Source organism: Linepithema humile, chromosome 1, assembly GCF_040581485.1.
Source record: "Linepithema humile isolate Giens D197 chromosome 1, Lhum_UNIL_v1.0, whole genome shotgun sequence".
Lineage (NCBI taxonomy): Eukaryota > Metazoa > Arthropoda > Insecta > Hymenoptera > Formicidae > Linepithema > Linepithema humile.
This window is the reverse complement of record NC_090128.1, coordinates 39,244,157-39,267,197: the sequence shown is the minus strand read 5'-3', so window position 1 is coordinate 39,267,197 and position 23,041 is coordinate 39,244,157. Positions and strand designations below refer to the sequence as shown.

Genomic DNA, 23,041 nt, shown 5'->3' with positions numbered 1-23,041 from the left:
CTAGAACAACTGATTTTACTGGATCAAATCCTGGAATTTTTAATAAAGGAGAGATTTCGTTATCAAGATGATAACGAAATTATCCGGATCTTGCAATTTCAATTCCGGATAGTGCGACATAATATTTGTGATGTGTGCACGGCGTGTCGCTGTCGTAAGCGAAATGTGCACAATAAAGTTGAGAAGGCGTAGTCGGCGCCACGTGAGCATCCTGGAAAATAGCAGCGGCTGTTGCCCTGTTTTTGATGGCGATAGTAGTAGCTAAATAGTCAATGCGAAAGTGTAAACCTGACCAATGCTACGCAATAAAAACGCAAAAGCAACTGCAGTCGTATTTCTCCTTGTCCATCCTGCTCCGATCTTACCCAAACGAGCGTCTTCACGCGTGTATCAAAAATATTTTGGGCACAAGTATATTTTTTAAAGCTCTATTATATTCTTGTACAAAATACACTTCAATCAGATTCGAATCTATTGTATTTTTGAAACTTGATTAATTATTTGAACAAAATTTATAACAAACCTTTATACAGGAAGAAACACCGTCAATAATAATACATAAAAATTAACAATACGCTGTCTTCTACCTTAAAATTTAATCAATAAGGAGCGTTGTGTTACACTCTTCGTTAGTTCGCGAGTTCAGCGTCGAACAAAAGGAAAGGAGGGCTAATTAAATACGCGAGCAAATGAATAAAAATACCGGCTCGTGGCACACGAGCTGTGCATATCGAACGGAGAAGGGCTGCGGAGGCACTATTCCAACGCACGCTGCACAATAATCAGCCAAGCATGGGACACGATGACGTTGGCACCTTCTGAACGCCGCTCGTACACGTATATTATAGCAACGGGTGTCCCGAAAGGGGTCGCCATAATTTACGGGGAGCGCGCAAACACTCATTTAAACTCCAACAACGCTTTAGCCATTATCTTGGGGTTAAGGTAGACTCCGAAGAGCGGACGGCGAATGGCGGACGGTCGGAGGAATGCAGATAGAGCGGAGATCTTTCGTGCGACTCTACCGACTGTTCGAGGGCGCGGCAGAAGAGAATCTAACGACAAACTATAATGGGTTTTGGCTTATCTCACGGCCCTGAAAGTTTTCTCCGTGCGACAGCACGGGAGAAACAACGAAAGCGAGCCGCGCAGGCAAGAGACGGCCGAGATCGTACGAGATGCGTGAGGCCACATTAATTACCGCGACGTCCCGAAGACCAGCCAGTCCCCGACGTAACCGTCTCGGTCCGCGATTATGTCCAGATTGTGCGCCGACTCTCTCTCCACTTTCTCGTATCGCATCTCTACGTGAACTATTTTTCTCCCTCTCTCTCTCCCTTACTATCTCTCTCACGCGCGAGCATTTTCTTGCCGTTTGCCCTATCTTCGTGCTACGGTGCTCGGATGCCGGAAATTTCAAACACGCCGGCTACGCCGGTACAACTTTCATCGTGATTAAGGAAGATCGCTTCTGTCTGACGCCAGATTCCAGCCACCGGGTCTGATTAATAATTCGCGACATGGCACAGGGAGAGAGAATAAGGTCCTGCTAGGTCTCTTCGTCAGGTTCACCTTACAGGAATAGTTACTGAACATCGGATAACTGTCGTCCGATACACGGCTGCAGAAGAACAAAACCGATCGTCGTCGTCAGAAACTTCAAATACGTTCGGCTAACTTTCTCGCAATTAAGGAAGTGCAGTTTTGGATACTAATGACTTTCACGGATTACACATGCTTAGAGTACAATAATTATTAGTCAATTGACGTCGTCAATTACGAAAGGGTGGGGGGGCCTAAACTTTAGATCACGATTGATGGAATAATGTACTATTATTATAAATGTGTTTATGGGGCTGTAGAAAGTTTTTTTCATTATTTATTTCTTCGAATAACGAGCTTTTTCGCATACCAACCATATTAATCATACTTAAATTATTATCCAAAGACGTATCGCAAAATGAAATGAATAGAAAAATTTATAAAGAATACGGAATGCAAATTTCTTATACCACCTTACGCACGCAAGTATCCTGCGAGATCGCTCGATGCGATCACTCGTATATCCATTCGCGGATGGATAGGGACACGTATGCAAAACATTTAGCTACAACATCGGAGAGATCTATTCCATCTAGTGCTGGCTACACTCAAAAGTTGCAGTTTTCCCGCTAGTGCCTCACCGGGTTGAACAGAGGAAGAGGAAGGAAAAACGCGGAAAAACAGTCACGTTTATCATCGAGCACGGAAGGCAGAACGGTGCGAGGCGGATGCAAGAAGTATAAGCGCCGGAGAATGGCCTACGCATAAGAATAAAGTGCCGTAATGCACAGACATGCGATGTCTCTCGCGCTTCCCATGTGGGAATTTCATACATCAGACTAGTATTAGATACTGGCAAGATACAGATCCAGTACCGAAAAACGGGTTTTACATTTCGGTACTGGAATAGTACAAAACCAGTATTAAAATAACAATGGTTTAGTACTAACCCATTATCTAAATCGGTATTGAATAATGGTACTGAAATGGTATACTGCCGGTAAATTTACGGTACTGTATCTGTACAAAAATTAATAAAAGAAAATGTCAAATGTCAAGTACCGAGACGGTATACTGTCGGTAAATTCAAGGTACTGTGCCCGTACTGAAATTGGCAAAAGGAGAGCGTTGAATGCCAGTACCGAAATGGTACATTGCCGGTGGTTTTTTTTTGTACTATACCTGTACAAAAATTAGTAAAAGAAATGTCAAATTACAGTACCGAAACGGTATACTGCCGGTAAATTCAAGGTACTGTGCCCGTACTGGAATTGGCAAAAGAAGAGCGTTGAATGCCAGTACCGAAATGGTATATTGCCGGTGGATTTTTTTGTACTATACCTGTACAAAAATTAGTAAAAGAAATGTCAAATTACAGTACCGAAACGGTATACTGCCGGTAAATTCAAGGTACTGTGCCCGTACTGTAATTGGCAAAAGAAGAGCGTTAAATGCCAGTACCGAAATGGTACAATGCCGGTAAATTTTTTAGCACTAAAATTGGCAAAAGATGAACATCGAATACTTAGTATACATCATAGGAGGCAGTGTTAAAAAGTATAACCGTTGTATATTTTAATGTGACAGAAAGTAAAACTATATTCTAGTCCATTGCGTTATTAACAAAACGGATAAACTTAGATAAACTTACTAATTGGCCGAGAAACGGAGTAATAACAGTTATTGTGAGTGATAACTCTATTATTTATCATTTTTACTAGTTGTCAAATTCTCTCTTTTTTTTTATATTATGGAAAATAATTTTTTAATTGCAATTTTATCAATTTTATAACTCATAGTTACAGCTATATCCAGTGGTAAAAATTTAATAGAAAATGCTGAAAAGGAAGTACTTTTATACCAAAAAATATCGAGATTTAAAGAAACTAAAGACTATATCATCATCATCGTTATCGTCATCATCGGATGATAATGAAATATATGAAAACGAGAATCAAAAAAATCAGTTACAATCTGACAATGTTTGGGTGACCGAAAGTGAAGTTGAAAAACAACGTGCACAAATTTTGCCTTCTTCTTCAGCATTATCTCATGATAATAGAAATACCAAGTAATTGCACACATATTTATAATTTAAAATATTTTACATATTTGATGATAAAATTGATCATTATTTGATGATGATATTGAAATTATCTGTTAATACAATTTATACTTTTTAACAACGTAATGATTAATTTTGATGAAATTTTTGGATTTATTATTTAAAAAATAAATAAATAATAAATAATAAATAAATAAACAAATAATAATAATAAATAATCTTTTTGAATATTAAATATATTTTTCTAATTAAATAAGTATAATCTTCAATTCTTTAGCATCTTTGATAATGAAATTACATCATCTTCATCAAGTGAAGAATTATGTCACGACAACGAAGTCGAAGAACAATTAGAAAAATTAGATCAAAATATTTCTTTTAAACAAAAGATACTTGATTGGTCTGTTAAAAATGTTGCATGTCTCAATAACAAAATGTTATCTGAGTTATTATGTATTTTGAAAACTGAACATGACGAATTTCCAAAAACAGCTGCAACATTTCTGCAAACTAAAAATTCCAGAAATGTTGTTAAATTTATGTTAAGTGCTAATGGATCGTTTGGTACTTACATTTATTTTGGTTTAGAAAAAGCTCTTAAATTGATGATAAATCCTAAAGTATATGTAAAAGATGTAATTGAAATTTTTGTTAACATCGACGGTGTACAAATTTATAAAAATTCAAAACAACAATTTTGGCCTATATTGATTATGTTACATGATAAGAAATACATTGTCAAACCGCAAGTTGTTGCTATATATCACGGTGAATCTAAACCAAAATCACCAACGGAGTTTTTAAATGAATTTATAGAAGAACTATTAAGTTTAATGACCAATAAAATTAAATTGTCAGATAAAATATATAATATTAAAGTGTTAGGTTTTATATGTGATACACCGGCTAGGTCATTTATTAAATGTGTAAAATCTCACGTAGCATTTTATGCATGCGAACGTTGTACCGTAAAAGGCAAAACAGTTTGTAAAAATAAACGCATATATTCGAGAACTACTTGTGAAGAACGCAATGAACAATCATTCAAAGAACGTAGGCAGCCTCAGCATCATCTTGATAACGAAATCTCTCCTTTATTAAAAATTCCAGGATTTGATCCAGTAAAATCAGTTGTTCTAGATTCAATGCACCTTTTATTTCTTGGTATTACAAAAACTTTATTAAACAATATTGTATTCGGTGGTCCCAAGAATAGTGGTATTGGGCCACGAAATCGATTATTATTAAGCAATTTACTCCATGGTTTATCTGGTCAAATTCCCTCAGAATTCCAAAGAAAAACTTTTGATATTGGTAACTTAAAAAATTGGAAAGCGACACAATTTCGTTTCTTTCTGTTATACAGTGGTATATTAGTACTTCGTCATGTTCTTCCAACTGATAAATATAAGCACTTTTCTCTTTTATATGTAGCATGTCGATTATTATGTAGTGATGATTTGGCAATATTAAACGCAGAAAATGCAAAAAAATTATTAATATTATTTTTTCGTTTGTTGCCTAAATTTTATGGTTCTCATATTCAAAGTATTAATTTTCATAATTTAATTCATATAGCAGATGATGTAACTCATATAGGATGTTCATTGACATCATTTTCGGCATTTCCATTTGAAAATTTTTTGATGACTTTAAAAAAATTAGTTCGTACACCAAATAATCCTTTAAGTCAAGTTGCAAATCGTTTAAAAGAAATTAATTTAAATACTAATATAAAGATTGTTCAATCTATATCAGTTACAGATTATGTTAAAAAAAAATCAATTTATTTAGGCAATCATATGACAAAAATAATATTTAAAAGTATAACATGGAATGAAATGATTATCACAAATACATCTCCTAATAACGTTGTACAACTAAAAAATGGCAATATCATACAAATTAATAAAATTTATTCGTTAAAAAATGATGTTTTAAATCAAGAAAAGTTATCACTAAAAGGATCGTTATATTATGATACAAGAGATGTTTTTAACTATCCTTATAAATCATCTAATGTCGGTTTATGGCAAGTTAATTTAAGCAAATACCGTTGCGTTTTTCATGTTAAAGAAATTAAACATAAATGCGTACTTTTAAACATTAAGAATATTACGTATTGTACAAAATTATTACACGCTTAAATTTTTTTAGTTTGTAAATGTTTGTAAATATTTTAATAAATGTACATAAATGTAATCAATATGTACATTTAATTTTTTATTACCGTATAAATAAATATTTCAATACATTTCGATTTTTCTGTATCGATAGTTTCTGTATATGCATTTGTTTGTTGACTGCGGAACCTCGTTCTGGCATCATTGCTGTTATGTGTCAAAGCGTATAACTGTATATTTTTCTTGTATATTTTAATTTACGTGACAAAAAGTAAAACTATATTTTAGTCCAGTGTATTATTAAGTCTAGTGCAGTGCAGTGCTATAATTCGCATCAACCATGAATGATTTTTCATATTTGTGAGTACACGTATTTTTTTAATTTATTGGTAATTATGTTATTGTTAATTTTCAAAATAAAATACGTAATATTATTGACTTAAAAGCTTTTTTTACCAATAAAGAAAAATAATCGTAATTTATTATTTATGTAATTTATATAGAACTGAACTAAGTGATAATGTTACGCACGTAGTCGTCTGCTTTACTAGTATTCGGCGTCAAGATAAAAAATTATGTATAGATCTTGTACCAAAAGAATGGTTATTAAAACTTAAACGCACATGGTTTTGCAAATATCCGCCAAAATTAGAGTACGATAAAGTACAAGAATGGAGTAAAGAAAATAAAACTCCAGAATTAACATGGAAGAAATATCCTGTTAAATTAATGAAAAATGCTAGTAAGTACAAGTTAAAAAAAGTAAAATAAAAAATGCATTGAATTATTTACGTTATATTATAGATAATTTCGATCAGGGACTACGTCGTATGACACGCATTACAGAAGACACTGTTGTACTTTCAAGTGAAGTATCTGATATAGATGCTGAAGAATTGTCAGATACAGCATCAGATAAATCAAGTAATATCAGTGATTTAGAATTTCAATCGTTCTCAAGTCAAAAAATTGTAAAAGAAAAAATTACGGAAATAGAAGAAGGTATTTATTGTTTGTAAACATGTTTGAAATTCGTAAATTTGTACATTTATAATTGATATTTTTATTTCGTAGATAATGACGTTCCAAGCAGTTCATCAGAATCAGTTACTTTTAAAAATAACAAAAGTAAAAAAAGTAACAAGCGTAAAGCGACTCTCTCTCTCTCTGACAAAGCCGAAAATTTAAATCCTGTGCAAAGAACAAAATTACACAATAATTGTATAGAAAATAATGGTGTAGTATTATTTAACAATTAAGATTACTTAAAAAAATTTTACAATAATATAACTTAGATTTTCTTATAATAAATAACTAAATAAATAAATAAATAAATAAATAAATAAATAAATAAGTTAATAAATAAATAAATTAATAAATTAAGAATAAATACTTATTTGTTTTCCTATTTTAGAATGCACTCAAGTCATTGCTAATGCTTGCTATGAACAAGTAAAAGTACTTATACAAAAAAAGATGGATAACATAAAAAAAGTATTTTATACGATATACGGAAAGGATTTGAAGAATTACAAAACAATTTATTATTAAATTTATCACACAAAGATGAAATGAATCCAGTTTCTGCTTTAAAACAAATTATTGGTTTTACATTACCGATATCTATATTAGATGATTTTGATACTTTGGATGCCTCAATGGACGTTGACGAAAAAAAAAATGCCTTGGTAATTAATTTTTTTAGATTATTTTAATATTTTATTTAATAAATAAAATATTTTATAGGTTTATATTTTTTACAGCGTACGTTATTTGAAAAATATGTTGATGTAGCTTCAACACACAGAAAAGCTATACATAATGCTTTATCAGCTGTAATGACTAAAGATGTCCAGATATTATTTACTGCTTTTGGTCGACAAAAAAATGAAACAAAAAAATTAAACTTCAGCAAAACGAAAATTTATAGCTTACTTATGGGTATGCGTTATTTCAGCTTCTATTAAATTAATATTAATTATCAATTGATATATTTTATAATGTTAGAATAAAAAATTATTTGATAGATATTCTCGTAAGTAAATTTGGAACTAAGGAAGAAAGAGAAATAAATTCTTCCTTGAGTCGATGGTTTTCGGGAGCAGTAGATCGGTGCGGAGGTCGCAAAGAAAGAGAAAATGTTGGAAAAAATGTGAATTAATTAATTAATTATGTTATATTATAGATAAGAGAAAATTATTTTTAATATGAAAAATAATACTCACATCTGTTTGATTAGGTCAATTTAATAATGTTTTATTAATGTCAATTAATTGATTTTATATGTGTATAATAAATAATTCTAATAATAATACTGTAATTTAATTTGTGTGATTATCGCGCACAAAATTGATAATAATTATTGGAAATTGATACTGATCTTAAATATTGTTACAGTATTAAGAATCAGTATTGATTTTTGATACTATAATAGTATTTGAAATCGGTACAGATATTTAATACTGTTACTGTATTGGGGATTGGTACTGATTTTTAGTACTGTTATGTTGAAAATCGGTACTGATTTAATACCGTAACAATAATGGAAATCGATACTGCAGCACTACTGGAAATCGATACTGCAGCAATACTGAAATCCTGTACCAAAGTAGTACTGTAATTCGAGTCTTGGCCCAATTCTATCATCCCAGTATTTCTCCAGCACCACATCAGTACTGGCATCTAGTAACGCGCCAATACTCAGTACCAGAAATCGGTACTGGGCCATTATCTCGCCGGTAGTCATTTCCCACATGGGTTACTATAAAGAAAGATGCTAAATGGCTGACTGTACCAGAGCATCATACACTCGACAGCGGACGCAATGATTTCGTTACGCGAAGTTCATGCAAAACATAAAGTAATGCATACAGCGGATACCATTACACGATATTCATACGTAAAATGCCGCCGATGTCGCTGATAACATGCATTATTGTCGTATAATGACTTTTCGCTTAACAATTTAGCAAGATAAATATTTTACATTTGTAATTTTTATTGTAATATCGGTTTATTGTAATGTCGTTTCTTTTAGAAAAATTTATCTTCTGTATGCGTTCTTTTGCAAGGTAAAAATTATTTGTCAAAATATAAAACTGTTGTTTTATGCATGCACTTTCCTTTTCATACGCTAAAAAGAATTTACCGTTCATTAACAATTTATCAATTACTGAAAGATGCAATTATGAAATAATAATAATAAATTCTCCATATTTTCTCTTCTATTTACTTATGAAAATAACATCTATGACAAAATGCTTTTGTTGACAGCTAAGCAAATTTTTTATTTTAAAAACAAGCTGCGTAACGAGAAAACGGGAGCGTATAATCGCACGTTGTGGTGTCGTGAACAATTTAAAACAATGTTAGCGTCACAAATAAGAAAAGGCGTAAAGTGGAATATAAATGTATGCAGTACACACGGCACACATTGCATCTGCAGGAAAAGAAGCTAGCTACCAGTGACTCTGACACTCAGGAATGGGTCTGCGGCAATTGCAATTCTTTGCAACGAAGAAACCCAGAAAAATAAACCAGTTTATCATCAAGCTTATAACATAAAGAAAACGGAGCTGACGCGAGAGACGTGGAGTAATGGAATTATCATACAGAATTATCATAGAGATAAACCGCAAAAATGCGCGATTTTACAACAATAGCAATCGTGTTCAAAATTCACCTAAACGAAATTGAGATCATAATTTAAACTCTTATTATTAGTATTTAATATCACAGGCAATCATCTTTTAGCACACAATTCGAACAAAACAAATTAAATATCTAATGATTGAATTGATGAAGACCCATTAAACTAAACTTGACTTCGCCGCTGATTGCATGAATATTCAATGCAGAGTTAATAAAGTGTGCGAATTATATATATATTTTTTAAATAGATGGAAAAATATATTTAGAAAAAAATATCGACATATATATATATGTCGATATTTTTTTCTAAATATATTTTTCCATCTATTTAAAAAATATATATATAATTCGCACACTAGAGATATATATATATCTCTTTTCTTTCCTTTTCTTCTTTTCTTCATTATAAAGATCAAATTAATGAATTGGTGAATGAATTATAGCATTGTTTATAACTAGCGTTATTTTATCGTGAATTGAATATTAATCCCCCTTCGTCTTCCTAACTGGCCGGGATCTTCTCGTTAAAATGTAAAGAGTAAAAAAGAGAAATAACGTAAATATGAAAGAGCTGTGAGAATCACGCGGAAAGGGCGTAGTACCCCTGGCGAGGCAACGGGATCGTCGAGACCCGGCTGACGTGCGCGCACCTTTTTCCACTACGAGGCGACGCGCAGTGGAAGGTTTGCGAGGAGAGTTTGCGCGGAACGTTCGCACCACGTAGAGTCAAAGCTGATCATACTGGTACATGCGCAATAGTGTATTGATCCTGCGAATTTGAGATGCACGTACCAGCATCCAGTGCTCCAGTGGCTGTACACAATGCCATTTCTGCTCGACGTTCTCCTGGCATTTCGCGAGAGAGCCGATCCGCGCAAGTAATGAGAACCGAACCGGGACCTGTCCACATCGCCGGTTTATAAGCGCACGTCAGATCGAACGTATCACGACGGATTATGATATGCAAGAAAGGAACAGGATAAAGGCTTAGGAAACGTGTAACGAGGAATCTAAAGACGCCAAAGTGTAAGTATGCCATTACCGTTTATATTACATTCGATGCATGCCCGACTTCAACGATAATAAATAATAAACCGTTTGATGAATAAAAGTATTATGTGAAAGTACAGACACGACATGATAAGCAGCTAAAACAGTTTTTATTTTAGAAAATAATTTTTATCTGTTCGTTTATTGATGGTTTATATTGATGATGAATTAATTATAATAGAATAAATAATAGTAATTATATAGAAGAAAGGTAATTTTAATTTATCTTAAAACATTACAAGAAATAATATTATATTAAATATTTAAATAAAAATCATATTAAATATTCGATACAAAATTTATTTATGGAACTAATATACATTTTCAATTTGTACTTTTGTAAATATATTTGTGTAATATTTACATTTTTTTTGCAATATTTTAAATATCCGGTCATATATGATTCGTGACACTAATTTACATTATCAATAAAATAATTCTTATTGCAGGAAATTCAGCTATTATAAGTATCTTGAGATAAAAATTTTTGGCGAACTTAAATTGCCAACAAGCTTATAATTTTTATATCAAATTTTAATTTTTTTTTATAAAAAAGTTTAACAATAAAATATTTCTCGTAAAAATTAATTTGAGCAAATGACCACTTAATGCAACAGGTTTATAATTCTATAACTAACAACTCGCAAAGCTCAGTTAAGCTATCGATATAGAATTATAAGTACTAGTTAAATTAAATTATAAAATCTCAAACGACAATAGCAAGAAAAATAAATAACAGTTGAATAAAAAATTGTAATAGAAAATGTAAAATAATCTTAATCGAAAAATTTTTATTCAATATTTTATTTATTTTCTAGATGACAAACAGGAAATTGTTTTATGCATGTTTGCAGAATGCAATGCCGAAGATAAACATTAAACAGGAAAAATAAATAAAATAAAATTTTATACAGAGTATAATATGATAAAAATTATTTTAATTAATTACTAATTTAATTATTTTTCAATAAAATAACTTTCACAGATATTTTATAAATTTATCGAAATGAATTGCACGACTGATTTTAATATTTTGCAGGATGCTTTCGCGATGATTCCTATTTAATCGTACGTTGACGAAACAAGATGATATCTTCTTTAATCATCCTGATCCTTTCGGTGGGGATTTGCTACAGCAATCCAGACGCTAAGAGACTTTACGATGATCTACTCTCAAATTATAATCGGCTGATTCGGCCTGTATCCAACAATACTGACACTGTTGTTGTAAAACTAGGACTCCGTCTCTCACAACTGATAGATCTTGTATGTAATAGACTTGATTTTACACAAGAAATATATCGCGTGTCATTAAAAATTGCATTAATAAATTAACATGCAATTTACATGTGAATTGAATAATAACTAAAACATTGACGAAATTTCATTTTTCTCTTTTTTCTAAATTTGCAAAAATCTGAAAAAAACCTAAAATGTTATTTGTTATTTGCAGAATTTGAAAGATCAAATCTTAACGACGAACGTCTGGTTAGAACATGTAAGTATTGAGTTATATAAAAAAAAACTTAATCAATTTTTAGTTGCTGTTGAGATTGTAAATTGTAACTCAAATCAAATAAATAATTTCAGGAATGGGAAGACCATAAGTTCAAGTGGGATCCCTTGGAATACGGCGGCGTCACTGAACTCTACGTGCCCAGCGAGCATATATGGCTGCCCGACATTGTACTTTATAACAAGTACGTGACCTCACGCTAATATCTTTATCTTTTTTACAGTAGTTGCAATAAAAAAAATATAAGCGCATGCTGCGCGTGATGTATTACAAAGTGCATTTTTCAGAGATCATTGATCTTTTACTCGGAAATTACAAGATGTACTATATTTGCATGAAAAGAACTTATAAGCATATTAATCTTCAAAATAACGAACCCTATTTTTTTCAGCGCCGATGGGGAATACGGTGTGACAACGATGACTAAGGCTGTTTTGCATTACACTGGCAAAGTTCTTTGGACTCCACCGGCAATTTTTAAATCTTCCTGCGAAATAGACGTTAGATACTTTCCTTTCGATCAACAAACCTGTTTCATGAAATTCGGCTCATGGACATATGATGGCTTCCAGGTAAATTAATCTTTTATTGCTTGAAATATACACACAAATACAAACATGATAAATATATCCGTAAATATATACAAATAAATATACAAGACTATTATTATAAATAATATCGCTGTGATAATAATATATTATTATTTAAAATATATAACATATGTATGACAATATTTGGAATACGTATTGCTCAGTTACGAGATGGATTTAATACGTTTTCCGTTAATATAAAATATATATTTTTCAGATCGACTTAAAGCACATTAATCAAAACGACAAGGGCGATCAAGTCGAAATCGGTATCGACCTGCGGGAATATTATCCCAGTGTGGAATGGGATATATTGCGCGTCCCGGCGGAACGCCACAAGAAATATTACCCATGTTGCCTCGAACCGTATCCCGATATCTTCTTTAACATAACTCTGCGACGGAAAACGTTATTCTACACCGTGAATCTTATCGTGCCCTGCGTCAGCATCTCTTACCTGTCGGTGCTGGCCTTCTATCTGCCGGCCGATTCCGGAGAGAAGATTGCACTCTGTATCAACATCCTGCTGTCCCAGACCATGTTCTTTCTGCTAATATCTGAGATTATACCATCCACCTCGCTTGCACTGCCGTTGCTCGGCAAATATCTACTCTTTACGATGATCCTAGTCGGACTGTCGGTCGTGATAACGATAGCTATTCTGAATGTGCATTACCGCAAACCGAGTACCCATAAGATGGCACCTTGGGTGCGAAAGCTCTTCATCAGAAGATTACCGAAGCTACTTCTAATGAGAGTACCCGACGATCTGTTCTATGATCTTGCCGCGCACAAAATTTACGGAAGAGGAAGATCAGGAAAGAAAAGCAAGTTCAATGCTGCTATCGCAGCAGCGGCGCAAGCATCATCGATAGTATCCTCGCCGGATTCCGCTCGCCATCAGCGAATTGATGGTACTGTCTTTTTAAAATGTTTCACTAAAAAAATCGATTTGACGATGATCACAAACAATTAAATGGAATAAAATTTCTTTAGTTAGTAATAAATACCAGATTAATTTGTTAAAATTACAAGTAGAATTACAGAATTTTATATTTCTAAAAATGTTTGCTCTTTATTTGCCTACAAATTTTTTAAATTTATTCTATCTTCTTAAAAATTAAAAAATCATGAAAGATGACTTTCATAATCATAAAGACATAAACATTATTTTCAAATATTCATGTATTAATTTTCAAATTGTGTAGAAAATATTATTGAACAAAATATTTATATGTAATTATATATATTGCTACATTATAAATTAAAAAACGACGATTATATAATAATTATCGGCATTTTAGGTTGCAACGGTTTACATAGAACAACTGCTCACAATCGATTCCTAGTCGGCAGTTTAGGATATAATGGGCTTCCAACAGTTATGTCCGGTCTGGATGAGTCACTAAGCGATGTAACTCCAAAAAAGAAGTATCCTTTCGAGCTGGAAAAGGCTTTACACAATGTTATGTTTATCCAACATCATTTACAACGTCAAGACGAATACAACGCGGTAAGCATTTTTAGCAATATGGCACAAATTAAACGAATTAAACAATTAAACAAATTTTAAAAAATCATTACAAACATCTAAAAGAGCACATCTACACTGTAAAAAAATTCGGTAAATTTATGCCTTTATTATGCATTTATTATGAAATTAAGATATAACAAATCGGTAAATTTGCCGAACATTTTTAGTATGTAAATATTTTTGCGTATATTTAAATATTTATTTTTATTTGAATATATTTTATAAATATTATTTTTATTTGAGTATATTTTAAATATTTATTTAAAAAGACTTATTTATAGATTTATTTAAAAAGATTGTTGATTTTAAATTTTGAAAAAAATAATTTCGAATATTTATTTACTATATTCTTCGTTACATCATTACAGGAGGATCAAGATTGGGGTTTCGTTGCTATGGTTTGCGATCGTCTCTTTCTGTGGATCTTTACGATAGCCTCCGTGGTCGGAACGTTCGCAATTTTATGCGAAGCACCCGCACTTTATGACAACACTAAACCAATCGATATGGAATACTCTTCTGTTGCTCGACGGCAATTTCTCCCGCCTGGTCAGGATGCTCCAACAGGAAAATTGCTCGAGACTATCGTGTAGATACTTGTAGAACAATGTGATTCTATTTACTAATGTGGTATTATCAATATAAAAGGAAATGACAGAAAAGAATTGTCTTTCCAAATATAACAAAATTGTGATAGATCATGCCGAGAAACCGAAGAAACATTTTCAACGGAGTATAGATTGTTCATTGCTAACTTTAGGATTCGTACTTAAAGACTTAATTACATTTAGATTAATTACGGTTTTGAGAAATGCTATTTCGAAGATCTATATACGAGATTTAGTGCTTGTAGTGTTGTAGCGGTTCTAGGTATTCCCCTAAAAAATATAAATGTGATTTAATTCCAAGGGAGAGACAATTCGCTAACTTATCTTATATGTAAGTGAGAATTACACTATGATTATATTCCGAAAACAAACTGTATTTGTACTTATCACTTAATATATGCGCAAATAGTGCGCGAATCGTTCTTTGATAATAACGACTATTGATGTACGCAATATTATGACAAGACTTTCCGACAAGTATCATTTGTAAAACTTTTGGTAACGTTGGTTACACCGACGATGTATAACGGTGATATTTCACTCGCACATTAAGATTTAACTGTATATAGGACATATTTCATGCTCCAATTAATATCTTCTTTAAAAAGCAATCGATTCATATATATGTAACGTAATTTTTTCGATAAATTATAAACAGGACTTTTTCATTACGCGCGAGAATATATATACCCGAGTTTGTTCAATATATTGTATGCATTAAAAAAAAAATTAAAATTAAAAAATCAAAAATTAAAGAAGTCTTTTCTTAATCAAATACCTACCCTGGTCTTTAAGCAACAGGAACGCTGTAAATAACCCTTTAATTATTAGTGATTGTTATATAAATATTATTAATTATTAAGATTTAACAAGAAAACAATTAACTGAATATATACTTTATTATGTCGTACATCTATAAAAATTGTATGATATTATATTATACAAATATTTACATAAATGTCTATATACAGAGTGTCTCAGCTAGAGTGTTCTTTTTCATGTTATAATCTTTGCTGGACTTTTCTACTTGATATACAGAGACAGATATTCGATGGTACTGGACTCCCAGGGAGAAAGTCAGGTTGTCTTAATTTTTTAATGTATATTAGAAAAAATCTTGCTGCTGTACCTTTAATAGTTTCAAAGAAAAAAGATTCATAACACTTTAGTCGGAACACTCTGACCCAATTATACAATCAAGTTCTCATGCGACTTATCTTTTTAATAGAAAAGCAGAAACGCTTAATATTTTCTTATTACTATTGGTATGGCGCTAATAAACTATTCGAGTATTTTCAGACAAGAAACGCGCACCATATGTGTATCGCTATTTGAATCTATTCGAGCAAACAGATTACCGGAGATCGTCTTACATCTATGCGATGTAAAATACCTGCAGTATCATTGTTACACAAATAAACTATTAAGAATATATATTGTATAATCGCCTCTCTACACAATCAACGAAAAGATTCAGGTATAGGAAAATCCTTCGATAAGGAAAACGTATAGGAAAATCCTTCGATAAGGAAAACGTAGTAGTTTGCCATTACAACTCATGTCATATGTGTCGACGCACATGGCACGATATTCCCCAAAAATACGATTTTAAAATACACAATAACATCGTTATATATGGACGAATTCAGCATAAAAAACTTTCAATTTTTGTCCTTAGAGAAAAATTTTGAAATTTAAAAATAATAAAGGATGGAGATAAATAAAAAAATATATTAAAAAATCAAAATGCAAGATTATAAAATACATAAGATACCATGAAATTTTTATTTGAAACATTTTTTTATATCTGATTTTAGAATAATAAATTTATTCGTTTAACGATAAGTAAAGATTTAGAGCAATAACAAACACAGAATAATATAGAGCTTTATAAGTCGATTATAAGTCGATCAAAGAATATAAATTGAAATATCAAAATCACATTAATATATGTTGCATAATAACAAACGCAGGTGTCTGTTTTTAGAGTTTTGCCATGCAGTATCTAAAATGTACAATCATTAAAAAATCGATAAAAATAATGTTTTAATTGAAATCGACAACAATTATGACTTAATTGTAACATTCTCAATGTTCTAATTATTTAAAGAATATTTAATATAAAGCTGGAAGTCGAACACATCTATACTCTGTTCAACGAGAGAGTAACCTCGGATCGGACGAAAACTCGTCCGTTCGGCGCAGGTTTCCCCTCACAAAACGCTAAGAAAGCCCCTCACTCTATAGGACTGTACTGCTCGTGCAGCTTGTCAATGCCAACGCTCTCCCCACTTTGTCCGCTATACTTCTCCTATGCGCAGACCGAGGTTATTCTCTCGTTGAACAGAGTATAGTCAAAAACTTCTATAATAATTAAATTATCTTTCTAATTCTTATTATTAAATAATTAGAATTAATTATTATTAAATAATTAGAACTGATTATTATTAAGTAATTAGAACACTAAAAACATTCAACTTAGATTTATATTGATAAAAAATGTTTGACAACATAAAAATTAAGAAAATCTGAAACTTTATATATAAAAAGCCACGTTTCTTTTTATAAATTAACGTCACTGCGTATCCCAACACACAGCACGTATTTCTTTTTTTTTTTTATAAGGCGAGAGAGAAGCGAGAATTGTTAATTGTAGAAAGTCATTAAACACGTATCTTGTTATTAATTTAATATTTTACGCTCATGTTTGTTACTTTTCAGAAATTGATTTGCGATAGCTGAAGGGTAGTCGTAACAAAATTTACACGTATATAGGAAATTACGAATGACTTGGAAAACTGCTATTAATATTATTTTTTTTTGGTAAAATACATCTCCACTAACATTTTTTAAAACTAAATTCTTCTTTGTTTTTTAATATTCTTTATTCGAATTGTAAAAGATATTGTAACGTCCCCATATTTTAGCAAGTAGATTTCCACTCGTAAATTTTTGTTTTAAACTTTCTAGTTTATCGCCTCTTGGAATTATCGCTCGCTGTATCAATAGCGCTCGACACATGTCGCCAGAAAGGCGCAACACGAAACCTTTCGCGTAACGTAAACCCCTTGTTGCGTTTCAAAGCGTACGACTGTAAATTATCTGTCGTCGCTCTCAAAACTTAGGTCCGGATATCACCTACGGTTTTATGTTAACCATACCACTCTCAAAACTTAGGTTCGAGTATCGCCTGCAGTTTTATATAAACCATGCCTCGAACATTCGATATTCTAAAGCGAGATTACATCCATGTGCGGTCCTATTGCATAGGACAAACCTTTGTCTCTGAAGATCCAGAGGAGTATAAATACGGGCCCTGCGATGCCGCCGAGTCAGTATTCAATTTTTCAGTAAGCCGTCAATACTCAGTCAGAGAGTCAGTTTCGGTCAAATCGTTAGTTTTCGCATTCGCAATTTCAATTCTGACTCAGTCTTGGTCTAATTCTAATTCTAGTTCTAGTTTCGTCCTAGTTCGGTACGGTTAATTTAAGTTCGGTTTATCAATTTTATATGTTCAATTACTTAATTCGCAAACTGCGCGTTCCATTTCTAGAACATAAGTGCTAATATGTTTGTAAGAATTCTTATCTTATAAGTTCATTTGAGTGTAATTTCATTTATAAACCAATGTACTCTTATTTTCATTTATAATTACATTTATTTGGTTGCTTTGAGAATTTTATCTTTAATTTCAAATCCTTAAACATTATTCCAATTTAACGTGCGATCCTTAAATTCCAACGAATAATAAAAGGTAAAGACGTGTCGCGAAATAACTCTAGTGCAGTGATTCCTCGACCGCAAGATAACCAGCAACAATGACGCATCTGAAGATTCATCTCCATACGACTATCAGCCTGCTATTGGAAGATCGATCCTGGAACCGATCGGGCGCCTTACAATTAGATTGAGTTATCACTGGCTTCAGGTACCATACAAGTCGACACCGGTGAGTCCGTTCCAAACTTATTTGCATGGGAAGGTTTAAAGTTAAAATCTGAGCAAGAGAAAATGCCCGATACCGAAGTAACATCTTCGCGCCCAGACTCAAATTGTAATTGTCGTTTCGTGTACTGTATCTTGGATAACGCGTGCTTGAATAGAAATACTGGCACGATATTGTGCCTCAATTGCTATCACGATTTATCAGAACCAACGCGAAATGATTTCGAACACGTCCTCGGACATCATTTGAATATCGGTTCTATAGTTCCATTAGCAAAGTGTCGTGTTTGTGGCCAGAACGTATCTCAACCTTTTCCAGTGCGTCACTGTCTCGCGTGTCTCAATCATTTTATAAGGCTAACAAATCAATTAACTCGAGAAGGACGAAGTGTTGTTAATCTTCCCGATCCTACCAGCGTTCTACTTGGCGGAGGCCCGGGAATACGTACGTTAGTTATAACCAGCTTATTAAATCAACCGTCTGATTAATCGAATTTTAAATAATTGATATGTGTGTGGGGAAACGTTACGCTTGTCGGTCGCCTCGATTGGAATATCTTTATAGGTACTCCTTAGCTAGTTGCGTTCGCGAAACCAGCTTCGTGAATCCTACGGCAAAAGAGCGTCTTTGCAAAGAATGCATCGCTAGCGAACCGATTGAATATAAAAGTTTATTCGTAGTTTTAAATGATAGGCATTACGCATCCGTCGGGCGTCGCCGCCCAAGATTACATTGCATTATTTGCCATCGCTACCTCGCGTTGATTCAACCGATTTCCGAGTGTCACGAATGTGAAGACAGGTACCTTAATTATATGCAAAATCTCGCTGAAAACGGAGAAAGTTTTTATGATCAGCGAAACCCAATGTTACTCTCTTAAATTTTCGGTCAACATATACTTGATGCATTCTAATGGTATTAAGCGATTCTTTCATTTCAAATGCATGATAATAAAACTTAAATAATTACATGTCAGTCACAATGGTTGATTACTATTTCTTACTACGTTGCTGCATTATTATCATATTCATTTTCTTGTGGTCTTACTCGGATTCATTATTCGCCTCTATTTAAATTAACTATTCATTAAAATACGGTCCTAATTATTACTATACACGTTGTTTTGCAGAGTCGCAACAAAATATCGATGCGATACTGCTTTCCTTAAGATTTATTATTTGAATTTATTATTCATTAAAATACGGTCCTAATTATTACTATACACGTTGTTTTGCAGAGTCGCAACAAAATATCGATGCGATACTGGTTTCCTTTACGATTTATTATTTAAATTTATTATTCATTAGAATACGGTCCTAATTATTGGTCATACACGTTGTTCGCGTAAGGAGCAACAAAATATCAATGCGATACTGCTTCCCTTACGATCTCTCATTTAATTTCGCTATCCATTAGAAAGGGATTTTGGTTACGATTTTTTATATTAAACACAACATTTGTGTTTCACGTTCTTTTTCTGATCTTTTACTTTTTCATTGGTTCGTGAATCTTACCGATTGAGTCTCGCGTAAAGGTGCGAACACTACGTGTTACCGCCACCGCGCCGGGACGTGACATTAAATTTGGTGACATTAAATGAGAGATCGTAAGGGAAGCAGTATCGCATTGATATTTTGTTGCTCCTTACGCGAACAACGTGTATGACCAATAATTAGGACCGTATTCTAATGAATAATAAATTTAAATAATAAATCGTAAAGGAAACCAGTATCGCATCGATATTTTGTTGCGACTCTGCAAAACAACGTGTATAGTAATAATTAGGACCGTATTTTAATGAATAATAAATTCAAATAATAAATCTTAAGGAAAGCAGTATCGCATCGATATTTTGTTGCGACTCTGCAAAACAACGTGTATAGTAATAATTAGGACCGTATTTTAATGAATAGTTAATTTAAATAGAGGCGAATAATGAATCCGAGTAAGACCACAAGAAAATGAATATGATAATAATGCAGCAACGTAGTAAGAAATAGTAATCAACCATTGTGACTGACATGTAATTATTTAAGTTTTATTATCATGCATTTGAAATGAAAGAATCGCTTAATACCATTAGAATGCATCAAGTATATGTTGACCGAAAATTTAAGAGAGTAACATTGGGTTTCGCTGATCATAAAAACTTTCTCCGTTTTCAGCGAGATTTTGCATATAATTAAGGTACCTGTCTTCACATTCGTGACAATATACAATCTATATATATATATATATATATATATATATATATATATATATATACAGGATATCCCATTTTAAATTACGCACCTGAATATCTCGTCAGGGGAGCCATCAATCCGAAATAAACCCTCACAAAAGTTGTTGGGTTCGGAGGGAGACATCGGATGGTGACTTTCAATTTCATCTTAACCTTGACCTTCAAGGTCATTTGAAGGTCAAATCGAATTTTTTAAATAAAAACCCCTATTTTTGACCCCGGATTCGGAAAGAGCGCAAAATTTTACGTTTAGATGGGTACTTGAGACTCTTCTTTGGAATGACCTTCAGAGCCAGAGCCTGCTTTCAGTCATCGACATAATACATACATCGATCCAGGGCCCACGTTGATTGTGTTTCAACGAAGATTTGAATTTACATAGACGTTTAAATTTTATAAAAATGGGTTCATCACTGTGAGTTTGATACACAAGTTCTCATGCCTTGAATTTTTTTTCAATATTTTATATGATTTAATTCTTAATAATAAACAAATTTAAGTTACTACCCTTAAGAAATCATCAAAAAAATAAAAATAAAATTTTAGAAAATAATAAATTAACACACCTTCGAACAAAACTGAAGTTTCACATTTGCTTTTTTTAGTAGCACGGAATTAGTTAGAGGGTACAGTTGTTCAAACTTTATTACCGCGCGTGAAGGTCAAGGTCAAGGTGAAATTGAAGGTCACCATCCGATGTCCCCCTCCAAACCCAACAACTTTTGTAAGGGTTATTTGGATTGGTGGCTCCCCAACAAGATATTCAGGTTCGTAATTTCAAATATTTTGTCTTTGAAATAACCTCTGAAGGTCATTCCAAAGAAGAGCCTCAAGTACCCATCTAAACGTAAAATTTTGCGCTTTTTCCGAATCCAGGGTCAAAAATAGGAATTTTTATTTAAACAATTCGATTTAATCTTCAAATGACCTTGAAGGTCAAGGTCAAGGTGAAATTGAAAATCACCGTCCGATGTCCCCCTCCGAACCCAGCAACTTTCGTAAGGGTTATTTTCGGATTGGTGGCTCCCCTGACAAGACATTCAGGTGCGTAATTTAAAATGGGACATCCTGTATATATAATAGAATATACAGGGTGTTTTATTTTAATCTAGCCAGGCGAATATTTCAAACGCTGTTAAGTTTAGAGAAAAATGTTTTAGACAAAAGTTGTAGGGTTCGAAGGGGGACACAAGATGGTGGGCTTGAGTTTTTGATGAAGATAAAATTGAAGGTTATATGAAGGTCAACTTTGTTTTTTTTAATGAAATGTATTTTTCATTGCATATTCTGAAAGAACATAAAATTCTGCATTAAAATTGTCTGACACGTTTTTCATGAAAATCCATAATTTTTTAGGAAAATTAGCAAATTTAGCAACCCCGAAAGTGAGAGGCAAGGGGACTCACGTAAATCAAGCATCCCGATGGAATCAGATTTTCGTCACGTCCACGCCGTTGATTCCGGGTAACTCTAAGAACAAGAAATGTTCATGAACATGTACAAATTGATGCATGATTCTTTTTACGAAAAACAAATATTTTTTCTTTAATTGCTAAATTTCCTAAAAAATTATGGATTTTCATGAAAAACGTGTCAGACAATTTTAATGCAAAATTTTATGTTCTTTCAGAATATGCAATGAAAAATACTACATTTCATTTAAAAAAACAAAGTTGACCTTCATATGACCTTCAATTTTACCTTCATTAAAAACTCAAACCCACCATCTTGTGACCCTCTCCAAACCCTACAACTTTTGTCTGAAACATTTTTCTCTAAACTCAACAGCGTTTGAAATATTCGCCTGGCTAGAATAAAATAAAACACCCCGTATAATAGAATATATAATAGAATACCTCTCTCTCTCTCTCTCTCTCTCTCTCTCTCTCTCTCTCTCTCTCTCTCTCTCTCTCTCTCTCTCTCTCTCTCTCTCTCTCTCTCTCTCTCTCTCTCTCTCTCTCTCTCTCTCTCTCTCTCTCTCTCTCTCTCTCTCTCTCTCTCTCTCTCTCTCTCTCTCTCTCTCTCTCTCTCTCTCTCTCTCTCTCTCTCTCTCTCTCTCTCTCTCTCTCTCTCTCTCTCTCTCTCTCTCTCTCTCTCTCTCTCTCTCTCTCTCTCTCTCTCTCTCTCTCTCTCTCTCTCTCTCTCTCTCTCTCTCTCTCTCTCTCTCTCTCTCT

General features: G+C 32.8%; 2 protein-coding genes across 5 annotated transcripts in view; one reads left to right on the top strand and one right to left on the bottom strand.

The window, feature by feature from the left end:
- Window positions 1–10,156: 10,156 nt before the first annotated feature.
- Window positions 10,157–15,437, top strand: nAChRalpha2 (nicotinic acetylcholine receptor alpha2). The gene is made up of 8 exons (XM_012376902.2): window positions 10,157–10,407; window positions 11,471–11,697; window positions 11,885–11,929; window positions 12,022–12,131; window positions 12,339–12,519; window positions 12,755–13,451; window positions 13,842–14,050; window positions 14,440–15,437. The coding sequence occupies exons 2-8, from the start codon at window positions 11,518–11,520 to the stop codon at window positions 14,662–14,664; spliced, it is 1,647 nt and encodes a 548-aa protein (XP_012232325.1). The 5' UTR covers window positions 10,157–10,407; window positions 11,471–11,517; the 3' UTR covers window positions 14,665–15,437.
- LOC105677975 (lipopolysaccharide-induced tumor necrosis factor-alpha factor homolog) overlaps window positions 14,801–23,041 on the bottom strand; it is a 36,729-nt gene continuing 28,488 nt past the window's right edge. For 3 of the 4 annotated variants that reach the window (XR_010887788.1, XR_010887789.1, XR_001101640.2), the window contains one exon: window positions 15,560–22,337. The gene's annotated coding sequence lies outside the window, so the exon portion shown is untranslated. Of the gene's footprint in view, window positions 15,486–15,559; window positions 22,338–23,041 lie in introns of those variants that run through there. The other variant, XR_010887790.1, reaches the window with a different exon arrangement.